Here is a 22,738-nt window from a genome sequence, read left to right as displayed (position 1 = left end):
TTGGAGATTAATGGTTGTGGGGAAAATCCATTATTGTAAAGAGTTATTATAAAGGGGAATTAAGTCATAATAGGTTGAATTTCAACAGGGGATACTTTCCCAAAGTTGATGACTGAAAGTGGTGTTCACATTAAATGTCATGTTTACGCGTTATACTTGACTAGACAATTGTTTGAATTTTTGCCATTTCTAATTTTGTGTCTAGAAGAATAATTAGTGGTAGAAAAATTGAATCGTTAGCTAACTAAGCAATAATTAGTGTTTCTGTCTTATACTCCTTCTTTCTCTTCACTTTTACTTGTCCACTATTTTAAAAATAGTTTTTTTTTTAATTTTTACTTATCATTTCAAACATATTAAGAAAACACAATAATTTTTATTTCATGTTTTACCTTTAGCATTAATTACTTATTCCTCAAATCATTTTAACGATCTAATATTAAACATCAATTAATAGAAATAGTATGGTAAAATAGTCATACAATCATTGTTTTTTTAATAGATGTGTCAAGTCTAAATGTGACGAGTAAAAGTGACACCTCAACTAAGAAGTTTCACATTGGCAAAACACAAGATAAGTGTTGGGTATATAAATAAGTAAGCCTTACACATTAATGATGTGTTTGAAAGGTGTTTACCCTTCTTGTCCCTAGTATTTGTGGTTAATTTCTGAATATGTAAGTTATGCTCAAATAACAAAGTACATGCCAAATTTAGCATAGAAAAAAAATTCTCTTCAAAAATAATATAGTGATAGAACTTTTAAAGATAAATTAAAAAAGTATATTGCTCGAGTTAATGGTCAAAAATATACTTAAAATTATCACTTTTTGATGAATTTCATATCTCAATTATCGAGTAGTTTTCATGTTTTCAATGGTAAGTCCCTATTAATCCTATTTTCAACAACAACAAAAAAAAAGATACGCAGATTAAATGAGTGTGAAAGGTCAAAAGATTGAAGGAAAAAAAAATTAAATGTGTTAGTTGTAAAATACTTTTAGTAGTTAGTACACTATTTCCTCCATTTTACATGTCTTTTCTTTTTTTTCTGAGAAAATATTAATTAAAAATAATTTAACTAAACTATTCGTATTTATTATTTATATCTCAATTTTAATACTACTCTATTTTCACCATATTAATCTCTCATCTCTCTACATATTTATTGAGTAAGAATATATAGGAGAATTAATAGTAAATTATTTTTGTTTTCTAAAATGACAACTATTTTAAATCATCTGTATATAAGGGAAAATATGAAAAATACTAGTTAATTATCTTGATTTTTTTAAATAACAACTTTTTAAAATTATTTATTTTTGGTAAGAATGACAATTTTTTTAACAGTGAGTACACAACAACAAGTGGATCTCTTTCTAATTCAGAGGCTTACCTAACATCTGGAATAAGGTAAAAATACAATACATTTTAACTTCGATGATTCCATATATAGTAGTCAAATAATATGAACTTAGCTATTCAAGCAAAATGTCTTACCGAATATAAATATAAATAAAAAAATTAAATGATAAAAACAAGAGATAAGCGTCAAAAACATATATAAACTATAATTTTTTAAAGGTTTCATACTTAAACTATTGAAAGCGTGAGTTTCATACCTAAATTATCACTTATTAGTTTGAGAAATACACCTTAGTGGTGTGTGTAATACATTCTCTCTACTCTCTCTATTTTTTTTAAAAACCTTGTCAAAAGACATTTCTTAAACTAATAAGTGATAGTTTATATATGAGACTCACACTCTCAATAGTTTAGATATGAAACTCAAAATAGAGAGATAATTCAGATGTGTTTTGACACTTATTTCTAAAAACAATGTATAATATAAACTTAATTAGCCCATTCAAGATAGTTAAATGTCTTTTCTATCGAGTCATTGAAGCAACAAGTTGTGGTATGTGAACAGTTTTCCATCATGATATGTGTTATTGTTATTTGACATAATCTTTTTTTAATATATAGAAATAAAACAAATATTTTTTATTTTTTTTAAACCCTGTGCTATTATCAATTTTAAAATTGGTGGCTAATCTATGAATTGTATTATGGTTGTGTGTGAAATTCTTTTATTTTTTATTTTTTTTAAAAAAATCTAACTCATTGGTATTAATGGTGGTTGTTGGGGATTGAAAAACATGATAGATAATGATTGGTGAGTATTAAGGCGAGTGATAGCTATAGCTTTTGCAGTAAGTACTCAATAATTTTAGCGTAAATTTATATTTATATTAAAAATTTTATTTAGTATATATAAATAATTTATGAAAAAACAACTAAACAAAAATAATTGTAGTCTAGAACTCATATATAATAAAATCTCACTAAATTAATGTAGGTGAGACCATAAAATATTATTATTTTATAGAAATATTATTTAATTAATAAATTAATATTTAGTAATTTAAAAAATGTTTTGAGATTCAATAAAGGTTAATTTTGATATACAAGACATAGAAACGAAATTGAAATCTATAACAAAAACGCTATTTTTTTTAATGAATCCACTTGTGAAAACGTTATTTATGTACTTGAGGTCATGGTTAATGATTTCGATTATCGCAATAAAATGGATGTCAATAACCTGTTGGATTACTCAAGTGAAAATAATACATGTTCAAATGTTCAAAACTTAGAAAAAATTGTGGATACCATCAGAAAAACAATGTTGATGATAAAGTTAAAGATGATACAATATATTTGGAACCAGTTACGCGTAAGGAGACACTTATCATATCTAGAATTCTTCACAATTTTATGGTATAGTTTGAAAAGTTAACAACAAAACTTTTGGATGCAATAAAAAAAGTTGTACTTCAACTAGATATAAATTTTAACAAAAAATAAAACACAATAGAATCAAATTTCACTAAATTATCTTAAATATATTTGTACTTTTAAAGAAGTATTAATTATTATTTTATAGAAATATTATTTAATTAATAAATTAATATTTAGTAATTTAAAAAATGTTTTGAGATTCAATAAAGGTTAATTTTGATATACAAGACATAGAAACGAAATTGAAATCTATAACAAAAACGCTATTTTTTTTAATGAATCCACTTGTGAAAACGTTATTTATGTACTTGAGGTCATGGTTAATGATTTCGATTATCGCAATAAAATGGATGTCAATAACCTGTTGGATTACTCAAGTGAAAATAATACATGTTCAAATGTTCAAAACTTAGAAAAAATTGTGGATACCATCAGAAAAACAATGTTGATGATAAAGTTAAAGATGATACAATATATTTGGAACCAGTTACGCGTAAGGAGACACTTATCATATCTAGAATTCTTCACAATTTTATGGTATAGTTTGAAAAGTTAACAACAAAACTTTTGGATGCAATAAAAAAAGTTGTACTTCAACTAGATATAAATTTTAACAAAAAATAAAACACAATAGAATCAAATTTCACTAAATTATCTTAAATATATTTGTACTTTTAAAGAAGTATTAATTTATAATATTAATGGGAATATATATTTATATACGGGTCTTCTGAAAATATATTATCTTATTATCTCATCGAAATTGATGATTTTTTTCATTGACCCAAGTCGAAATCAAAGAAAAATATTATTATTAAAAAATTATTAATTTATCTAGTATTATTATTATTAAAAATATTTGTGAAAATTCGCAACTGTTCCAATGGAGTCTTCATCGTTTTCGACGAGCTTCACGAAACTCCGATATCCATTTTCAGGTTTTTTAGATTTACTGCTCTAATTAGTATAGATTAATAATTCAATAACAATCATATAGTTCAATTTAATGATTCTGTTTACTAATCAATTTCCGCTTTGGTGAATGAGTGTTGTTGTAATTAGTGTATATTTAACATTTGAATTTTCGATTATGGAAATGTATGCAATCGCAGTGAACTAGACATACAAGTAATTGAAAGAACAAAATTATTTTGGTGCCAATTTTGTTTTGATCTTCCAACAGTAAATAGCTTGGAGGATCAGATCTAGGAATATTTTTTCTCGGATACAGTTTGTTTGTCCCTATCCTTAAGGTTTAGCTGGTTTCTTTCTTTTTTCCTTTCTTGGGTGTTGAATTTGCATGAGAATAAAGATTGGATCTTTACAAGATTTTGAAGGATTTCTACATCTGGGGTGTATTGATTTTGGACACCAGAAAAAAAAAATCCATTACAAGTTACAACCATTTTTTGCTTCATTTTCTTCTTCTTTCCGGTCCTGATTTGACCGGAAATAACTTTACTGGCGAAATTCCGGCGAGTTTTGGGGGTTTCCGGCGAGCAGTTTTTTTTTTATCTTTGATATTAGCAGGAATAGGAGTATTTGTTTCCTCCGCAGTTTCTAGCTTGTTGGGTTTGGGGTTGTTTTGAATGCATTCCATCTGTTCGATAAATTGTCTAAGAGGGAAAGGAGCTTGTTGGTAAGCCGACGTGAACGGTAACCCCGACGTGAACAGTACTTCCGAAGTGAATAGTGTTTTTTGACGGCAATCAGGTTCATTTCAATTGGAGTTGGTACCTCCAGTTTCCGGTTCCCATATCTTCCCATATCTAATCTTTGTTTCTTACACTTGTAATTATATTTTGCTGACTTTAGACCTTAGAATAATTTAGTAGTTCTTACACGTTTTCGTGGCTTTGAGTAATGATGGTAGACTAGGGTCATGTTCTCGCTCAGGGACGGGGACGAGGACGAGGGTAAGGAGGGGTAAATGGGTTAAAGGAGCGTCTAGATTGAGAGTAGGTTCTTGTAACATTGGAATGTTAACGGGAAAATTCATAGAACTAGTTAAGATTCTTAAGAAGAGGAAGATTAATATAGCCTGTGTCGAAGAGACCAAATGGATAGGTTCTAAAGCTAAGGAGGTAGACGGGTATAAGCTTTGGTTCTCTAGTAGATCGAAGTATAGGAATGGGGTAGGCATTTTAGTGGATAGCGATTTAAAGGATCAGGTGGTGGAGGTTAGGAGAGTCAATGATAGGATGATGTTGATTAAGGTGGTCATTGAAGGGATCATTGAACATTATTAGTGCTTATGCGCCGCAAGCGGGCTTAGACGAGGAGGTTAAAAGACGCTTTTGGGAGGATTTGGTCGAATTAGTGGGAGGCATACCGCTTATTGAGAAGCTCATCGTGGGAGGGGATTTCAATGGGCACATCGGGTCTATTTTGGGAGGGTATGACAATGTGCATGGAGGCTTTGGCTTCAGGGACAGAAATGGAGGTGGAGTCTGACTTTTGGATTTTGCAAGAGCATTTGGGCTGGTGATAGCCAATTCGAGTTTTCCAAAGAAGGAGGACCATTTGGTAACCTTCTATAGTTCGGTGGCTAAGACCTAGATAGATTTTCTACTCCTTAGGAAGAACGATAAAGGTCTGTGCAAAGATTGTAAGGTCATTCCGATCGACAACCTAACCACCTGCCATAAGCTCTTGGTGATGGATTTAGGGATCAAGATGATGAGGAAGAAGAGGGTCGGGGATGACCGACCTAGGACCAGATGGGGGAGTTTGACCACGGCTAGTGCCCTGGAGATGGGAGAGAAATTGAAGGATATGGGGGCCTGGGATAGTATTGGGGATGCGACCAGTATGTGGGTTAGGACGGCTAGTTGTATTAAGGATGTAGCAAGGGAAATGTTGGGAATCTTGACAGGTAGTCGTAGTCGGCATCGAGGGGACTGGTGGTGGAATGGAGAAGTGCAAGGGAAGGTGGAAGCAAAAAAGTAGCATGAAAAAGTATTGGTAGACGAGACCCTCATTAAACAGAGATGACAGTCCTACTTCCATAAACTCTTGAATGAAGAAGGGGATAGAGAGATTGTGTTGGGAGATTTGGAACATACAGGGAGGCGTCGCAATTTTGGGTGTTGCGGGAGTATTACGGTCGAGGAGGTTAAGGATGTTGTTCGTAGGATGCGCTGGGGTAGAGCGATTGGACCTGACGAGGTTCCTGTGGAATTTTGGAAGAGTGCGAGCTCGGTAGGTTTGGAGTGGCTGACTAGGCTATTTAATGTCATCCTTAAGAGTTAAGACAGTAAAGATGCCCGAAGAATGGAGGTCGAGTGTAATGATCCCCCTATACAAGAACAAGGGGGATATTCAGAGCTGCGACAACTATAGAGGTATCAAGCTTCTAAGCCATACTATGAAAGTGTGGGAAAGAGTGGTGGAGATGAGGGTGAGGAGAGGAGTGTCTATTTCAGAGAACCAGTTCGGATTTATGCCGGGACGCTCAACTACAGAAGCCATCCATCTTATAAGGAGACTGGTGGAGCAGTATAGGGAGAGGAAGAGGGACTTGCATATGGTATTCATTGACCTAGAAAAGGCTTACGATAAAGTTCCACGAACTGTGGAGATGTCTGGAGACTAAAGATGTACCGGTGGCGTACATTAGGGTGATTAAGGACATGTATGAGGGTGCCAAAACCAGGGTAAGGACACTAGGAGGGGACTCAGAGCACTTCCCAGTGGTGATGGGGTTGCATCAAGGATAAGCTCTTAGTCCGTTTTTATTTGCCTTGGTGATGGATGGATTAACACGACAAATTCAAGGTGAGGTGCCATAGTGTATGCTTTTCACGGACGACATAGTCCTGATCGATGAGATTCGTAGTGGAGTTAATGCTAAGCTGGAGGATTGGAGACATACCCTGGAGTCTAAAGGGTTTAAGCTGAGTAGGACCAAGACAGAGTAATTAGAGTGCAAGTTTAGTGAGATACCTCAGGAAGCTGGCGCAGAAGTCAGGCTTGGAGACCAGGCCATCCAAAAGAAAAGTAGTTTCAGGTACCTTGGGTCTATCATGCAAGGAAGCTGGGAGATTGACGAGGATGTCACACACCGTATTGGGGCAGGGTGGATGAAATGGAGGCTCGCTTCCGGTGTGCTATGTGACAAGAGGGTGCCACCACAACTTAAGGGCAAGTTCTACAAAATGGTGGTTAGACCGGCCATGTTATATGGGGCGGAATGTTGGCAGTTAAGGTCTCCCACGTTCAAAAAATGAAAGTTGTAGAGATAAGAATGTTGAGATGGATGTGTGGGCGTATCAGGAACGACAAAATTAGGAACGAGGATATTCGGGACAAGGTAGGAGTGGCCTCGGTGGAAGACAAGATGCGGAAAATGCGACTAAGATAGTTTAGGCATGTGAAGAGGAGAGACTCAGATGCCCCAGTGTGGAGGTGTGAGAGGTTGGCCGTGGATGGTTTCAGAAGAGGTAGGGGTAGGCCGAAGAAATATTGGGGAGAGGTGATTAGACAGGACATGACGTAGCTGCAGCTGACTGAGGACATGACTTTAGATAGGAGGGTGTGGAGGACCCATATTAGGGTAGAGGGCTAGTACATAGTCACGGCAGTCTATCGTATTAGTAGACTTTTTAGCACACTATAATTTCTTGTTCTCTCATGTTTGCTATTAGCTTATTACTTTTCGTACTTTCCGTACTTTGATTATTCTATTTTATTTATAGCGTCCCCGTTTTGTGCCTTATCATATAGCTTTGAACTTATTGACCTCTTCACTTTTTAGTCTTATCTAACATCTTTTTATGCTTTATTGGGCCGAGAGTCTTTCGAAAACAGCCGTCCTAACTTGGTAGGGGTAAGGTCTGCGTACAATTTACCCTCCCCAGACCCACGTTGTGGGATTACACTGGGTTGTTGTTGTTGTATCTAGTATTAATTTAGTGAGACTTTATTATACTACAATTTCTGATTCCACCTAAAGTGAATGAGTATTAATGGGTCTTGTAAGAGGATAAATGAAATGAATAGTCAAAAAAACAACTACGCGGAATTTTCAGAATTACTACAGCTCAACGATTGCAATTATCAGAATTGTTAGTACCAAATGTTCTTTTGACTATATTCTATATTTGAATCTTTTGTTGAATCCTGGGATATATACTGATATACCTACACTTGGTAAAATATCCTTAAGTAGCTTTGAAGAATTACCTACCGCGTTCGTGGCAAAGTATTTTCTGTAGGATTTCCAATACTCTTTGCATCAAGAAGATGAACATCGCACACATGAACTTGTAAAAAATCAATAAATTGTATCCTTACTTGTAAAAGTGAATATTCCTGAACCATAGGAAGATCTGATCATATCAGCCAAGAGAGGAAATTGCAGAAATGCAAATAAAGTTATAGGAATGCTAGCAAGTGCTGCCGCTGGGATCATAACCCAGGCCATTTGATGCCCAAGCACGATGAAAAAGCTTGAACAAAATGCTACCAACATTGCTGCTATAGCAACAAAGAGCGTGATGAAGCCAATGATCAACCTTTTTGGTAAAGTACACAGGAAGTCTTCTTCGGCATAGCGTGAAGTGAGGATGGACAAGAACATCAATATAGAGATTACTGAAGAAAACAATGCCAATGCATCCATCATAGAGAAAATTATGAATGCTTTCTCTTTAAGAAAAATAGCGGTGCCTGTATCATTATTGTTCCCTCCTGGCACAGTAAAGATTGCTGCAAACATTACTGTTGTAATTAGTGCAGCAACAAGCATGCAAGATGATGCCGTTTCCTTCATCCACTTCTCTCCCTCTTTAACCAATTCCTTGTGCTCCTCGGTGAACAGAATTCCTGGTGTTCGACCTTTTGAGTCTTTCATCTCCTTATATGAGGCTTGAACAATAGTCTCAACTTCCTTTGGACATGAAGAAGTAGTAGTATCTTATGAAATATGTAAAGAAATTACACTTGAAGGGAAGCAGTATTTCATCGACATGGAAATTACCTTAAACCACAATAACTCCCGTTGCATCTGAAGTGCTGCACCTGATACAATACCAAGTCGATTTGTAGGAGCCAACTTTGCAGCCAAGTGTAAAATGTTCTCATTATTTGTGCTTTTGTAGGACGTAATTATATCTTTGTGTGATCCTATGTTGTAGATTAGTTTGTAGATCTTTTCATGGCGGTGTATGACAGCAATGTGAAAGATGCTTCGACTTTCCTCATCAACCTTCCAGATGAGATCTGGATAAGACTGAATAAGCTCTACTATGAACTCAAAATTTCCCAACTCTGCTGCTACAAACAATGGCCGCGAAGGACTTCTAAGTAAGTTCCCAATTTGTGAATCACTTAACAAGAGAACTTCTTTCCATGAATATTTTACCAACTCAAGGGATTGTAAATGCATTAATTTTGTCTCCATAGCTTTTCTAACACCTAGTGTTGAAAAACTCTAGATTAGGTGTTTCGTTTCACAGGTACAGAGAATAATAATCAAGAACTTGGGACCATGTCATATGTGCCATACCGATTGCTTTTAGTAGATGCTGAATTACCCTTGTGATGAACAGGTAAGCTGCAATTCAAAAAAGGTTTATGATCAGTTGGTTACAGAAATGCTATTACAGAGAAGATAAATATCTCAACTGGAACAATATATACCTACTACATACCATTGGTATTATTTTTTTCCCTTGAGCCACTGGGCATGTTGCTTGATCTATTCTGCAAATGAACAGAGACATCTATAGGAAGTCCCATTAATCTTTTTTTTTAAAAAGAAAAACAGGTACGAAGTTCCATTAATCTAGTGATATATAAATATAAATATGTGATTCATTTCGATTTGGATAGATATGAAGATACTTACATGCGTAAACAAGTCTTTGCCAGGTTCCAAATCCAGTTTTGTCAGAAAATGCCAAGGGCTTTCGTGCTAAAACATGGAGTATCGTGTCTTCATTTTGATCTCGTTCAATGCCTAATTCAGGCATTTGCTGAAGTATATATAAAGCAACATCTGTTAACAGAATTGTAAGTAAACATATGTGTTAAGTTCCACTTAGAGTTCAACTTTATGTTGGTGGTAGTGTGATAACATACATGGCCACACTAATTTATGAATTTACCAAAACGAGTGAAATGACCGCATTAAATTTATCAAGTTCTCAGTTTTTGAAAAAGCAATTTGGAACCGGAATATGTTCATACCAAATAAATTGGAGTTTATACTAGCAATGAGTAGGCTAATATAGTCCTCTTTGCTTAGATACTGATGATCTGTCACTGAATAAAGATACCACACCATCTCTCTGTGCCCTAGTAGAGCAGCCATGTGTAGTGGTGTGACTCCCTTGCTGCCCCTAACCATTGGCAAGAATCGATTTTTCATTACCATAACTTTTGCAATCCTTGTTAGTCCCGATGCAGCAGCAAAGCAAAGTGCAGTATTCTCATATTTGTTTTGCAGTGACAGTTCTAGTGGATTCATAAGTTTAACCAGTTCTTCGACAAACTGAACCTTGTTAGCCCCAGCAGCAATGTGAAGAGCAGTGTCCCACCCTTTTGTGATCCTGGCGGATGTTGCATCAGGATGCAGAGTGAAAAATTTTCTAGCCTTTTCCCAGTTACCGCCTAATGCTGCTTGGCAGAGTGGCACATACATGGTAAGATTTATTGGTTTAGTCCCTGCAAGTGGTATGAATCTGTTAATTAATCATGTAAAAAGAGAAAGACGATAATCTACTCTTTCCCTTAGTCAGTTGGTTGTGTCATCTTGTGTTCATGAACGAGTCTCTTTTTCTGAAGTTCCCTTAAATGTTTCTATCTTACGGATGATTATCCATGTTCATGATTCAGTTAAGTATATCTGATTGTCTATTTCCTGTGAGCTGATCACATAGCTGTTTCATCGAAAGCAAACATGCAAGACTTCTTAAGTAAATGTGGCAAAAATTAATGCTTGTTACTTTGTTTTTGATTTATCTATTTATGGCTTCTGTAGCTTGCTCAATATGTCTTTTCTATGAAAGCAAGTGGATGATTAGGTGTTATATGAACTGGCTTAAAAGTTCAGGCCTAAGGTTCAGATAAGGGATAGTCTGAGGTCTATGTTCAAAATTCAGTAGGCTAGGGTAAGTTCTGTACACTCGGATGACTTCTATACGCGGACAGTGTAAAAGATAAGTAAGTAGCTATCCATAATAAGTGAAGGATAAGTAGCCTGAAAGAAAAGAAGAAAATTACATGTTAAAATGCACTAATAATGCAATAAGTCTTTTCAATATGAATACATATAAGTTAAATTCACATCCATATATAATCTGACTAACTAATAAATTCACATCCATATATAATCTGACCAACTAACCTTTACCTTTCGCAGGTTCACATGTTGATACAAAAACAAAGCATACATATAAATTAGAAGCATTGAGAAATATATTTTGCTTAACTTTGCCTAAGAAAGGAAGTGGGAAGCGTCTGAGGATCAGGAGCGGTAGGCCTAGAGACAGCTTCATTTTGAATGGGAGTAGGCAGTACTGTAGCTTCAGGTAAGTGAATTGCAACAGCATGCTGTGGACTAGAACTTCTTGTATTGCTACTGTTGTTTCTCAAAGAAATCCCGTCTGATGATGTTGCAGTGCTTGGTACTGAGTTTCTCTGTGGAAAGCATGTTGGAATTGAAAGCATACGTCCCAGTTGTAGTTTTGGGATGTTTTCCATGACAAATTCTATATATATGCTTTAAGAACTTGAAGTAGAAAATTTTATTGCATTTATTTCGTTCTTCACTTTGAAATTTGGAATTTGGAATTGAAGTTGTACACTTCATCACAAGCCTTGTTCAAGTCTTTTTAAGTGATGATGCAGCTCATGCCAACTGGAAAGTTTCACAGAAACCTCTGTTTGGCATATTGTCAGAGTCAGTCAACTGAAGATTTTCAAAGAAGCTTCTCATGATATAAGTATATGGTTTTAAAGAAGCTTATGGTCCACAGGTTTGTAGACACTGATATAACACGGGAAATTCATCTACTTAAGTTTGGTTGACATATTCTGCTGCTGCACTTTTTCACAGTTTTCCATCTTTCTGTGCTCTCATACAGTTGCTCTTTCCGCGTATAATTCATTAGGTAAAAGTGTTCCTTGTCGTATCCTAAAAATAATTGTCAATTTAAATAATTAAGAGAGAATTAATTATATTTTTCAATTTTATTTTTAGCATTAATTATTCTAGAATTAAGAGGCATATAAATAGATAAAGACTAAAGAATTAATAAGGGGTATATTAGTCAAATAATGCTCCTAATTAATATTTTTTTAAGAATTATATAAAATTTTATCATGACAATTAAAATGGAACGGAGAAAGTATTTCTATTGGGTGGTGGTCCTAATGGATGGTAATGCGTCTCAATTCAAGTATAAAAGAGATACACGTGGATAATATTGACCTGTCTTATATATAGTTATATATATCTGCTTGTAGCTTCTTTTTCTAAATACCAATTTTTGGACATGTGTGTGTCCATATTACTTTTTATAGAATCGTTAGAATGATTAAAATTTTAGGAAATTACGTGTGGTAATAAAAATACAATAATGACAAATTAATTTTTTAAAGTATAACGAGAAACATCAAATAAGAAATGTATTTTAGTGTTTAAAATTAATACTTTTTAAGAAACTAATTGTAAATTTTGAACTTGATTAGTAGTTAACAAACTTTTAATAAAGTCACAAATGACTAATATGAGCCTAATAAAAATATATACTTACGAAAATTAGAAATTCATAGAAAATTAAATTTAAAATATCAAATAGAGAGAAAAAATACACACAAAAACAATAAATAAAGAATAACAAATACAACATACACATCCTTTTTAAGACTTTAATCATAACAATATAGATGAAAAAAAATATAAAATCAGTACATAATTTTTTGAGTTCTTGTCGACGATCTTCTCTCATAACCAATCAAAAATTGAAGGGTTATCTTCACCAATTCAAAGCTAAAGCATGAATCGAATAGTACAATAATAATATAAGCTCTTCAATATTTAACTATAAAATGAAAAGGATAACCTTGAGTATGAGTCTCATGAAACAAAAAAGATGAATTAGGAATATCAAAAACTATCTTTAATTAGTTTTAAATTAAATATTTGGAGGCTATCATATATAAAAAAACATGAGAGTTATAGATATTATTAAGAGTAGCAATTGAATAACTAATTAGATTTGAATTATGAAGATGAATATTTAAAGCAAATAAAATAAATAAATTATAAACAGATTCCAATGCTTACTTATATGCTGATTTTCATCCGTATCTCATTCAATAAAAAAGTAGAAAAATTACCAAAATGACTGCTAGTGTTCTCTATGTATCGATTTTTTCCCATCAAATAGATAAATCTCATATTGCATTTAATTAGTCAAATGATATTAATTATTGAATTAATCTGATTTTTTTATCTTAATTACTTCATTGTGTTAAGTAGGAGTGTACATAGGTCGGTTTGGTTTGATTTTTCATTAAAAATAACTAAACCAACTTATATCGGTTTATTATATCTATAAATCAAATCAAATCAACAAAGTCGATTTTTTTCGATTTAGATTTTAGTCAATTTTTTTATTTTTTCGATTTTTGTTACAATTACACAATAATTGAAAAGGAGATATTTTCACTTACTTATGTGATAGACTAGAACTTAACAACACTAACTTAATAGAAATTTTCAAAAAGACAGTCAAATTCACATCAATACAAAATACTTTCATTGAAATATCAACGTTAAATGTGCTAAATTTATAAAATTAAAGGCTACAGTCAAACTAAATACAAAATAGAATATTTACAAAGGACATTGTTAATTTCGATATGAAATCTATAACAATGTAATTGTCATTTGCGATTTGAATACAAAACAACATATTTACAAGCACAATATATATATTGACTTTTTTCCTATCAATACCAAACTAAATCAAGAGTGGTCAATTTTTTATCTCAATGTCAAACCAAATCACAAATCAGTTTTTATTTTGATTTGATTTGGTTTGTCGGTTCGATTTGACTTGTAAACCCCTAGTGTTAAGTAAATTGAAGGAGATAAATGGTTTTTTTTTAAATATAACTAATTTAGTTTTTAAAAGAACAAAATTTCTAACAATGTTCTACGGATATTTTTCGTTTTTCAAGGTTTGATTTGACACTTGAATATAAAAAGTGTTATAGATATTAAGAGTAGCAATTGAATAAGTAATTAGATATGAGTCATGAAAATAAATATTTAAAGCAAATAAAAATAAATAAATAAATAGATTCCAATGCTTACTCATATGTTGATTTTTCATCCGTACCTAATTCAATAGAGGAGAAAAGTCACCACAGTGACTCCTAGTGTTCTCTATGTATCAGTTTAGTTCCATCAAATAGATGAATCTCATCTTTTATTTAATTAGTCAAATGAAATTAATTATTGAATTAATATGATTTTTTTGTCTTAATTACTTCATTGTGTTAAGTAAATTGAAGAATAGAAATGAAAATAAATACAAAAAAGGAGGAAAAAATTAAAAAATATAACTAATTTAGTTTTTAAAAGAACAAGATTTCTAACAACTTTCTATGGATATTTTTGTTTTTCAAGGTTTAACTTAAAATCTTCGCACTTTTAGTATTTAGTATATAATATGATATGATTACTATTTATATTTAATATATTTAATTTTCTAAATATTTGTCCAGTTTATAAAATCAATAAATAATTTATCATGATGTGTCTATTTTACTCTTACTATTAAATACTATTCATTTTTCAATATTTAGATAACTTGTAATTTAATAAGGGTGATTTCATAAAATTACTCCTATCATTTACTGCTTCTTAATTCTTATGTCAAGTCAATAGTGAATTACTATTGTTGGACAGAGGGAGTAAATATATATTTTTATAACATTTTGATTTAGTAGGATATAGATAAAATAGTAATCCAATTTTTTTATAAGAGATCTATATTTTTATTTATAAGAGGTTTGAAAAAAAAACATTTCTTTTATTCAATTTATAAGTGTCCAAGAAATCTCATTATGCATCTTTTCGAATAATTAACTTGCAGGCTTTTAACCAAATAAAAAACTACAAACGTACTTTAAAACAACACAAAATTTGATAAAGAAAAACATGACTACATACGTACTAAATCAAAATTTAGGATTCTCATTTTCCTCCACTTTTTGCTCCCAAGCTTATTTTTAAGTTGGTATAATATAAAAAGACAGAATAATATTAGTGCTAGGGAAAAAAAAATAAAGAAAGTGATATATTTCTCCATGGACACGTTATTTAAAATAGCTAAAAAGTTGACGTTATTTTTGGTAAAATTATAATTGAGTCTAAAGTTCTAAATATTAAAATTTGCTACCAACTTCAATAAGGAATAATTTACTAATCTAAATTTTAGTTAACACAATTAAATCGGAAAAAAACATAGACTTTTGGTAAGGTTTGGAAGCAATTCTTTTGGAGTTTAAAAGTCTCCTGTAACTTGTGGGTTTTGGACTTATAAGTTTTGTCACCTAAAATTTTTAATTAATGTTTAAAAGAGTATAAAAATCGATTAACATTTTGAAAGATATTTTGGTCAATATAACTTTTGTCACTACTCATTCCTTATTTTTAAAACATTTTCTTGTTGATTTGCAATTATTATAATTCACAATAAATAACTTTTTTTTTTGTAAGACCAAGTCTTGGTGCAATAAATAATCAACCTGTACCAATACTTAAACATTTTCAAAATAATTTTTTTTTTGTTAGACCAAGTCTTGGTGCATTACTTAAATATTTGTTCAACAAGTTCCTTTCTCAATTTATTACCTGATCCAACAAGACAACTAAGACAATGATATGCCTGTACAAAGCTTGATTTCTTACAAGTACAAAGTTCAAGATTTTAATTTGTTCAATTCTTACCCTCTAGAAGTCACAGAGAAAAAAATAATTCGTAATGAGTCTTGAATTTGTATGTCTGTTGTTGCTTCTTTCATATTGGTTTATGGTTTTAGATCAATCCACAGCAGCTACATCTTTTGCAAAGCCTGGCTGTGAAAGGAGTTGTGGTAACCTTACAATTCCTTATCCATTTGGATTGAGTACTAATTGTTCCCTTAACTCATGGTACTTGATCAAGTGCGATACAAGTTATAATCCTCCTAAGCCTTTCTTGAATTCATTTCTGCAAGTTGAACTTCAAAGTGAGGTGATATCGGTGTCAATTGAAAACCAAACTATTACTACCTCAGTTTCAATAGTAAATTTTTGCAATAGTTCGAGTCAAGGTAGTAGAATCATCACAACGGGGACAGATTTGTCTGGAAGTCCTTTTTATTACGCGAAAGATAGGAATAAGTTGATGCTTGTTGGCTGTGGAAATGGTCTTGTGACACAGAAACAAAATGTTCTCTCGGGATGTACATCGATCTGCAGTCAAGGTGCTACGTTGACAGGATGCTATGGTATCAATTGTTGTCAATCTCTTGTCCCTTTTGATCTTAGTTCATACAAAGCAAACTTCACAAACTCGGGGATTCAGCAAGGGGATTCCCCGGGATGCAGTGCAGCTTTCTTGGTAGACCAAACTTGGGTTCCAGATAAAGTTGCACAGCCCTTTGTTTTTCTTGGTCATGCTCCTGTTATTTGGCTCTGGACTCTCCAATCCAAAGAGTTAGAACCCGGGTTGCTCTGCGACAAATCTGAGGCTGTTGTTAAGTTGGAAGATGGTACTTCTCTGCCAAATTTGCAGTGTCGCTGTAGACCTGGAACACAAGGAAATCCATACTTCTCAAATGGATGCCAAGGTACACAATCATTTGATATATATATATATATATATATATATATATATGTGGAGTTTCTTGAGTTCTCTGTTGCATTGCACATCAGATGAATCTGATTTCTAGGAGAAAGACTGACGACTATACGTTTTATGAGACTAGATTAAGTTGTTTGTATATAAAATTTAGGCTTGCCAAAGGCAAAACGAGTTGATTTCTCAGATAGTCACTCAACCACTAGTTATTATCTCAGAAAGAAGTCACTCTCTTTGTTGAAGACATTTGGAATAAAGAAGAAAGGTGACTTTTTGAGATCATAACTATTAATATCTCATCATTCTCTTTCATTTCTTGATTATGATCTAAGAAGTAGTATGTGAAGTTCGCAATGATATGATAAAGTTAGTACAAAAATTAAGTTGACTGTAGGAAATCCTTTGCTGTGGAGTTTGAAAACTAAGATTTAAAAGTGGAAAAAGCTCATTTTCATAACCTCCACAACAGCAGAGTAGTGGTGAAATCAATAGGGCACTTACATTTAGTGTATTTCCCTGATGCATATCATTCTTAACATTGTTTTGTATGTTATCAGCCATTCGAGAATGCAGCAATTGCACAAAAGAGGTATACTATATGAAGAAATCTCCCTCAATCATGCTCAGTGAGTCACTTTCTGTATTATTTCCTAGCCATTTGAAAACTCAACATTGTCAGAATACATCCTTATTTTGATTCTTTGTGGTTGCAAATCGAGAAGGAAGCTAGGTCTAAAAGTTATCTAGCTCTGCCTTTCTACCTTTTTCAATCACAGAAAGACTCGGAAATTTCCTTCAAAGAATTCTAGCTTATTGGCTAACTCTCCTCACTCCTATCTCCACAGTTGTATTATTATGTATTGGAGTACTGCTACTACCGTTTGGGAGCTATTTATTGTACAAAACAGTCAAGAAGAGAAGGAACAAAAGACGGAGACAAATGTTTTTTAAGCGAAATGGTGGCCTCTTACTACAACAGCAGCTATCATCCAAAGAAAGTACTATTGACACAGGAAAAATTTTCACTGCTAAAGAGTTGGAGAAGGCAACAGACCACTTCAATGAAAATCGCATACTTGGTCGTGGAGGTCAAGGTACGGTATACAAGGGCATGTTACCTGATGGAAAGATTGTAGCAGTGAAAAAGTCCAAGCTGGTAGACGAAAACCAGTTGGATCAGTTTATCAACGAGGTGGCTATTCTTTCACAAATCAATCACAGGAATGTGGTGAAGCTACTTGGCTGTTGTTTGGAAACAGAAGTTCCTCTACTTGTATATGAGTTTATAATTAATGGCACTCTTTACAGCCTCATACATAATGAGAACAATGAGTTTCCCTTTCCATGGAGCACACGTTTGAGAATTGCCACAGAGGTAGCTGGAGCATTGGCCTATCTACACTCAGCAACTTCTGTTCCAATTTATCATAGGGACATCAAATCCAGCAATATACTTTTAGATGAAAAATACCGTGCCAAGGTATCAGATTTTGGTACTTCAAGGTCTATTGAGATTGATCAAACTCACCTAACGACCCGAGTCCAAGGGACATTTGGCTATTTAGATCCTGAGTATTTCCAATCCAGCCAATTTACAGAAAAAAGTGATGTCTATAGCTTCGGAGTTGTTCTTGCTGAACTCTTAACAGGAAAGAAAGCAATTTCAACCACAACAAACCAAGACAGAAGTTTAGCAACAAACTTCCTTTTGGCAACAGATAGAAATCGCCTTGATACAATTATCCATACAAAAATTTCACAAGAAGGTAGAAAGGAGGATATAATGGCGGCAGCTAATATAGCATATCGTTGCTTGAACTTGAATGGAAAGAATAGGCCAACTATGAAGGAAGTAACTACAGCATTGGAAGCCATCAGATCACAAATGCCATCCGCAGCAGCAACAAATTTTCAAGTGGATAAGGGTGACACAGCAGAAAGAACTGTGATATCAGAAGTTAACTATACATGGACTAACACAAGTAGTACCTCATCAGCAGACATACATCCATTGTTGTTTGAAACTAGTTAATTATTACTCCCTCTATCACATAAAGAATGTCATGTAGGACGCGTGTGTCTACTTGTTTAATTTTGTGATAGTTTAAGTGTCTACTTGTGCACACCCAAAGTTGAAGAACCCAAAGTTGGAGAACATAGATGCTAGCTTTGGCTAAGTCAAAGGGCACACATTTTTTTTTTAATGCTGCTAAAGACTAGCATTCTTTATTAATATGTATATTTATTGCAGCTAAAAATTATTTTTGTTATAGTGTCGCTGGAAGAGAGCCTTAATACCATCGACTTCTTATCATATCCAGTCTTTAACACATAATCTCACTGAAACATGCTCAACGCGAACCAACAACCAACAAGAGACACTAAGCACTGACAATAGAAGAGGTCAAAACATGCAGGTAGCTACACTGGTAGTATATAAGTGGCACCACTAATTTCATCATCAAAGGAAGCCTTCCCTCTACTCCACTGGGACGCTTCTTCTGGCTCTCCTAGAAGAATCTTCCCCTGATTCACCGACTTGCTCCACCGGTCCTGCATTGCCGTAGTACTCCAGGGCTGGATGTTCCCAACCACCCAAGCCCCTCCAATTTGCAAACTCATCCCACAAGCTGCTAATGGACCCTTGATTCTCCAGCAAGCTGAAACCTTTATCCCATCCAGGTAAATACTTATCAGCATTAGCTTTAAAGTTTTGTTCAAAGTCGCCAAGCTCGTCTTCATTGAGATTGTGCAAAGTGTGCAGTGTGTCCTCTCGCCCACCTGAACTATGCTTTGTTGTAACAGAATGACCCTTGTTGTGAATCCCTTTGGAGATTGTGTGCAGGGACTCCCCGATCGTCTTATCGTCTTCTTTCATCTCGGCTAGAACCACCCCATCAGGACCAGTCATTCTACCTTCAGAGCAAGTATAGTACATTCCATTTAAACCACCATAAGCAACTCTACGGTAGCTGAATCTGTGGCTCCCATTGGCTTTTTTACTAGGTTTCTTGTTGTTAACAACCAAGTCTTTTCTTGGTTCAGAATTTTCTTGAGCCTGACCACCATCACCATCACCTTGAGGATTTAGCTCTTCAATGGTGATTTGCTTCCGAGCGCCTTGTTGTCCATCACACGGGTCGTTCCAAACGCCAAATGGTTCAGTGAAAAATGGATCATCAAAAGGATTTTTTCCTCCAAATAGCTTCGACATTATTCACTTTTGAGATCCTCTGCTACTTGTTTGCCTCTACTTTTTTTTTTTTTTAAATAGAGGCATTTTTTTTTTATTTTTTTTTTTGCAAATGACCCAAATTACAGAATACATTCTTTTTTTTTTTCCCTTTACTGTGACATTCGAAAGATGAGCATGGCCGAAAACACCTCTAGCACCGAAATAACAACCAATTTTCATATCATAATATAATGAGTTATGTCTTTTTACTTTCTGGCAGTTGAGAGAATTTTTTAAAGATGTGCCAATTTTTCTTCCTATATTTGCTAACGTCCTTGACACTACTAAATTTCCTCAAAACAGTCATGAGCTTGTTTCAGGTCTATTTGTATCCTGATCTTGTTTGTTCTCTTTAATTTTACAGGTGTGGAAAGAGGACTTATAACATTATTAACATAATAGCTTTTCTTTAACTTCGACAGAGTTCGAAAAGAAATGTACAATAACCAAAATGATAATATTTTTATAGGCTTGTTGTGATTACAATTAAAGTTATGTTAGAAAAAAATTCTCTATATTATATGTATGCCTCAATTTGCTTTGAAAGCAATATCTTAAAAGAGGTTCTAAGCTATCACGATTTGATAAGTTTAAGACACGATTAGATATTTATGTTTCATTCCTATGAGAACTTTGAATAATGTTACAAATACAAATTCATTCCTTGAATTGAATATGCATTAGTAAAGTTAGAGATCATAGTTGTCAGCTGAAGCCAAGTTAAAAGTCATGTTTATATATTATGCCTTTCAAGACATTCATGGGATTACTTGTTGTATGAATAAAGTGCATTTCTTGTCTTTCTCTATCAAGTCTATTATTTGTTTTATGGTATCAGAGCTTTAAAAGCTCACACGATCACGATCCAAATTTTTTCCCCTTCAACTATGGCTACTGCTCATGCAAAACTGGACAACTCCACTGTTGTTAACACAGACAACACTGCCATTGTGCAGTTTAATCTAGCGTCTCAAGTCTCAACTACCTCGAAGGCATAGGCAGGGGCAGAGCTAGTAAGGGCTCACGGATTCATCCAAACTCCTTTCGGTAGAAAATTATAATATTTATATATAGTTAAAATTATTTTTTTATGTATATATATAGTAGATATTGAACCTCCTTGTACATCTTTGTATGTTTACTTCTTCATATTTTGAAATCCATTAGTGAAAATTCTGGCTCCGCCACTAGGCACATATATCCTATTGACCCCTTAATTTTGGAGAATTAAAGAGACAATGAGATGAAAAAAATACCTATGGTTACGAGAATATTGTCCCAATTTATGTGGCACAGTTCAGATTTGATTAGTCAAATAATTTAAGTTTGATTGTGAATTTGGACATGGAATTTTAAGATATATAAAAAAAATTATGATCAAAGATAGACTTATTTGAATCTTAAAATTCGAAAGGTGCCACGTAAATTGGGATTTGGGATGGAGGGAGTGGTATTTTCCTTCTAAAGTGAAAATTCAACAAGAAACATAATAAGGTAGAAACATACTACAAAGTTTTTTCTTTATTCCAAAGTCTCTCACCATTTATAGTTTTCCAGACGGAAGAGTCAATATAACTTTTGTCACTACTCATTCCTTATTCTTTTAACAATTATTTCAATTCACTAGCCGGCAGATGACAATTTAAGAGAATTGCTGACATAAGAATTGAAGGTTCATTATGACCACTGCTCGAGTGCAAGGACAAAACTTGAACTTAAGCAAGCAAATGAGGATTTGACTGCTACATTTTCAACGTAACTTTTTTTTATTGTAAGACCAAGTCTTGGTGCAACAAATAATCAAGCTGTACCAATACTTACATATTTGTTCAACAAGTTCTTTTCTCAATTTATGACCTGATCCAACAAGGGCAATGATATTCCTGTAAAAAGCTTGATCTCTTACAAGTACAAAGTTCAAGATTTTAATTTGTTCAATTCTTACCCTCTAGAAGTCACAGAGAAAAAAATAATTCCAAATGAGTCTTGAATTTGTATGTCTGTTGTTGCTCCTTTCATATTGGTTTATGGTTTTAGATCAATCCACAGCAGCTACATCTTTTGCAAAGCCTGTCTGTGAAAGGAGTTGTGGTAACCTTACAATTCCTTATCCATTTGGATTGAGTACTAATTGTTCCCTTAACACATGGTACTTGATCAAGTGCGATACAAGTTATAATCCTCCTAAGCCTTTCTTGAATTCATTTCTGCAAGTTGAACTTCAAAGAGAGGTGATATCTGTGTCAATTGAAAACCAAACTATTACTACCTCTGTTTCAATAGTAAAATTTTGCAATAATTCGAACCAAGGAATAAATTGATGCTTGTTGGCTGTGGAAATGGTCTTGTGACACAGAATCAAAATGTACTTTCATTGAAATACCAGCATTAAATGTGTTAAATTTATAAAATTAAAGGCTACAGTCAAACTAAATACAAAATAGAATATTTACAAAGTACATTGTTAATTTCGATATGAAATCTATAACAATGTGATTGTCATTTTCGATTTGATTACAAAACAACATATTTACAAGCACAATATATATATATATATATATATATATTAATTTTTTTTCTATCGATACCAAACCAAACCAAGAGTGGTCGGTTTTTTATCTCAATGCCAAACCAAACCACAAGTCGGTTTTTACTTCGGTTTGACTTGGTTTGTCGGTTCGGTTTGACTTGTAAACCCCTGGTGTTAAGTAAATTGAAGGAGATAAATGATTTTTTTAAAAAAATATAACTAATTTAGTTTTTAAAAGAATAAGATTTCTAACAATGTTCTATGGATATTTTTTTTCGTTTTTCAAGGTTTGACTTAACACTTGAA

The 22,738-nt window shown here is 33.4% G+C and overlaps 3 protein-coding genes and 1 long non-coding RNA gene across 6 annotated transcripts; 2 read left to right on the top strand and 2 right to left on the bottom strand.

Moving 5' to 3' along the window:
* Window positions 1–8,062: 8,062 nt before the first annotated feature.
* Window positions 8,063–11,508, bottom strand: LOC129872227 (ankyrin repeat-containing protein ITN1-like). The gene is made up of 7 exons (XM_055947137.1): window positions 11,238–11,508; window positions 9,994–10,470; window positions 9,653–9,802; window positions 9,456–9,527; window positions 9,311–9,358; window positions 8,783–9,219; window positions 8,063–8,692 (listed from the first exon to the last, which is right to left on the bottom strand). The coding sequence occupies exons 1-7, from the start codon at window positions 11,506–11,508 to the stop codon at window positions 8,078–8,080; spliced, it is 2,070 nt and encodes a 689-aa protein (XP_055803112.1). The 3' UTR covers window positions 8,063–8,077.
* LOC129872228 (uncharacterized) lies at window positions 8,974–11,839 on the top strand. 3 transcript variants are annotated; one of them, XR_008762540.1, is made up of 4 exons: window positions 8,974–9,108; window positions 9,354–9,816; window positions 10,253–10,448; window positions 11,168–11,839. It is a non-coding gene; the product is annotated as an uncharacterized LOC129872228 (long non-coding RNA). The 3 variants fall into 3 exon arrangements; XR_008762541.1 differs by having other exon boundaries at window positions 9,023–9,108; window positions 9,240–9,816; XR_008762539.1 differs by lacking the exon at window positions 8,974–9,108 and having other exon boundaries at window positions 9,694–9,816; window positions 11,168–11,336; window positions 11,427–11,839.
* Window positions 11,840–15,688: 3,849 nt separating this feature from the next.
* Window positions 15,689–18,940, top strand: LOC129873474 (wall-associated receptor kinase-like 1). The gene is made up of 3 exons (XM_055948577.1): window positions 15,689–16,656; window positions 17,225–17,293; window positions 17,513–18,940. Exons 1-3 carry the CDS (start codon window positions 15,807–15,809, stop codon window positions 18,697–18,699), a joined length of 2,106 nt encoding a protein of 701 aa, XP_055804552.1. The 5' UTR covers window positions 15,689–15,806; the 3' UTR covers window positions 18,700–18,940.
* Window positions 18,941–18,947: 7 nt separating this feature from the next.
* On the bottom strand, window positions 18,948–19,922 carry LOC129873475 (uncharacterized). The gene has a single exon (XM_055948578.1). It carries the CDS (start codon window positions 19,879–19,881, stop codon window positions 19,147–19,149), a length of 735 nt encoding a protein of 244 aa, XP_055804553.1. The 5' UTR covers window positions 19,882–19,922; the 3' UTR covers window positions 18,948–19,146.
* Between the last annotated feature and the right edge of the window lie 2,816 nt (window positions 19,923–22,738).

Source organism: Solanum dulcamara, chromosome 11, assembly GCF_947179165.1.
Source record: "Solanum dulcamara chromosome 11, daSolDulc1.2, whole genome shotgun sequence".
Classification (NCBI taxonomy): Eukaryota; Viridiplantae; Streptophyta; class Magnoliopsida; order Solanales; family Solanaceae; genus Solanum; species Solanum dulcamara.
Note: the sequence above shows the minus strand (reverse complement) of the source record. Positions and strands in the feature narration are given on the sequence as shown.

What these genes read in the sequence shown, in the direction of transcription:
- LOC129873475 (XM_055948578.1), bottom strand. Translation starts at nt 19,881, where the DNA reads ATGTCGAAGCTATTTGGAGGAAAAAATCCTTTTGATGATCCATTTTTC.
- LOC129873474 (XM_055948577.1), top strand. Translation starts at nt 15,807, where the DNA reads ATGAGTCTTGAATTTGTATGTCTGTTGTTGCTTCTTTCATATTGGTTT. An exon ending in CTTCTCAAATGGATGCCAAG is followed by an intron (nt 16,657 to 17,224) that starts GTACACAATCAT and finishes GTATGTTATCAG; the next exon opens with CCATTCGAGAATGCAGCAAT. An exon ending in ATCTCCCTCAATCATGCTCA is followed by an intron (nt 17,294 to 17,512) that starts GTGAGTCACTTT and finishes CTATCTCCACAG; the next exon opens with TTGTATTATTATGTATTGGA.
- LOC129872227 (XM_055947137.1), bottom strand. Translation starts at nt 11,508, where the DNA reads ATGGAAAACATCCCAAAACTACAACTGGGACGTATGCTTTCAATTCCA. An exon ending in GGAAAAAAATAATACCAATG is followed by an intron (nt 9,359 to 9,455) that starts GTATGTAGTAGG and finishes TTTGAATTGCAG; the next exon opens with CTTACCTGTTCATCACAAGG. An exon ending in GCATCTACTAAAAGCAATCG is followed by an intron (nt 9,220 to 9,310) that starts GTATGGCACATA and finishes TTTCAACACTAG; the next exon opens with GTGTTAGAAAAGCTATGGAG.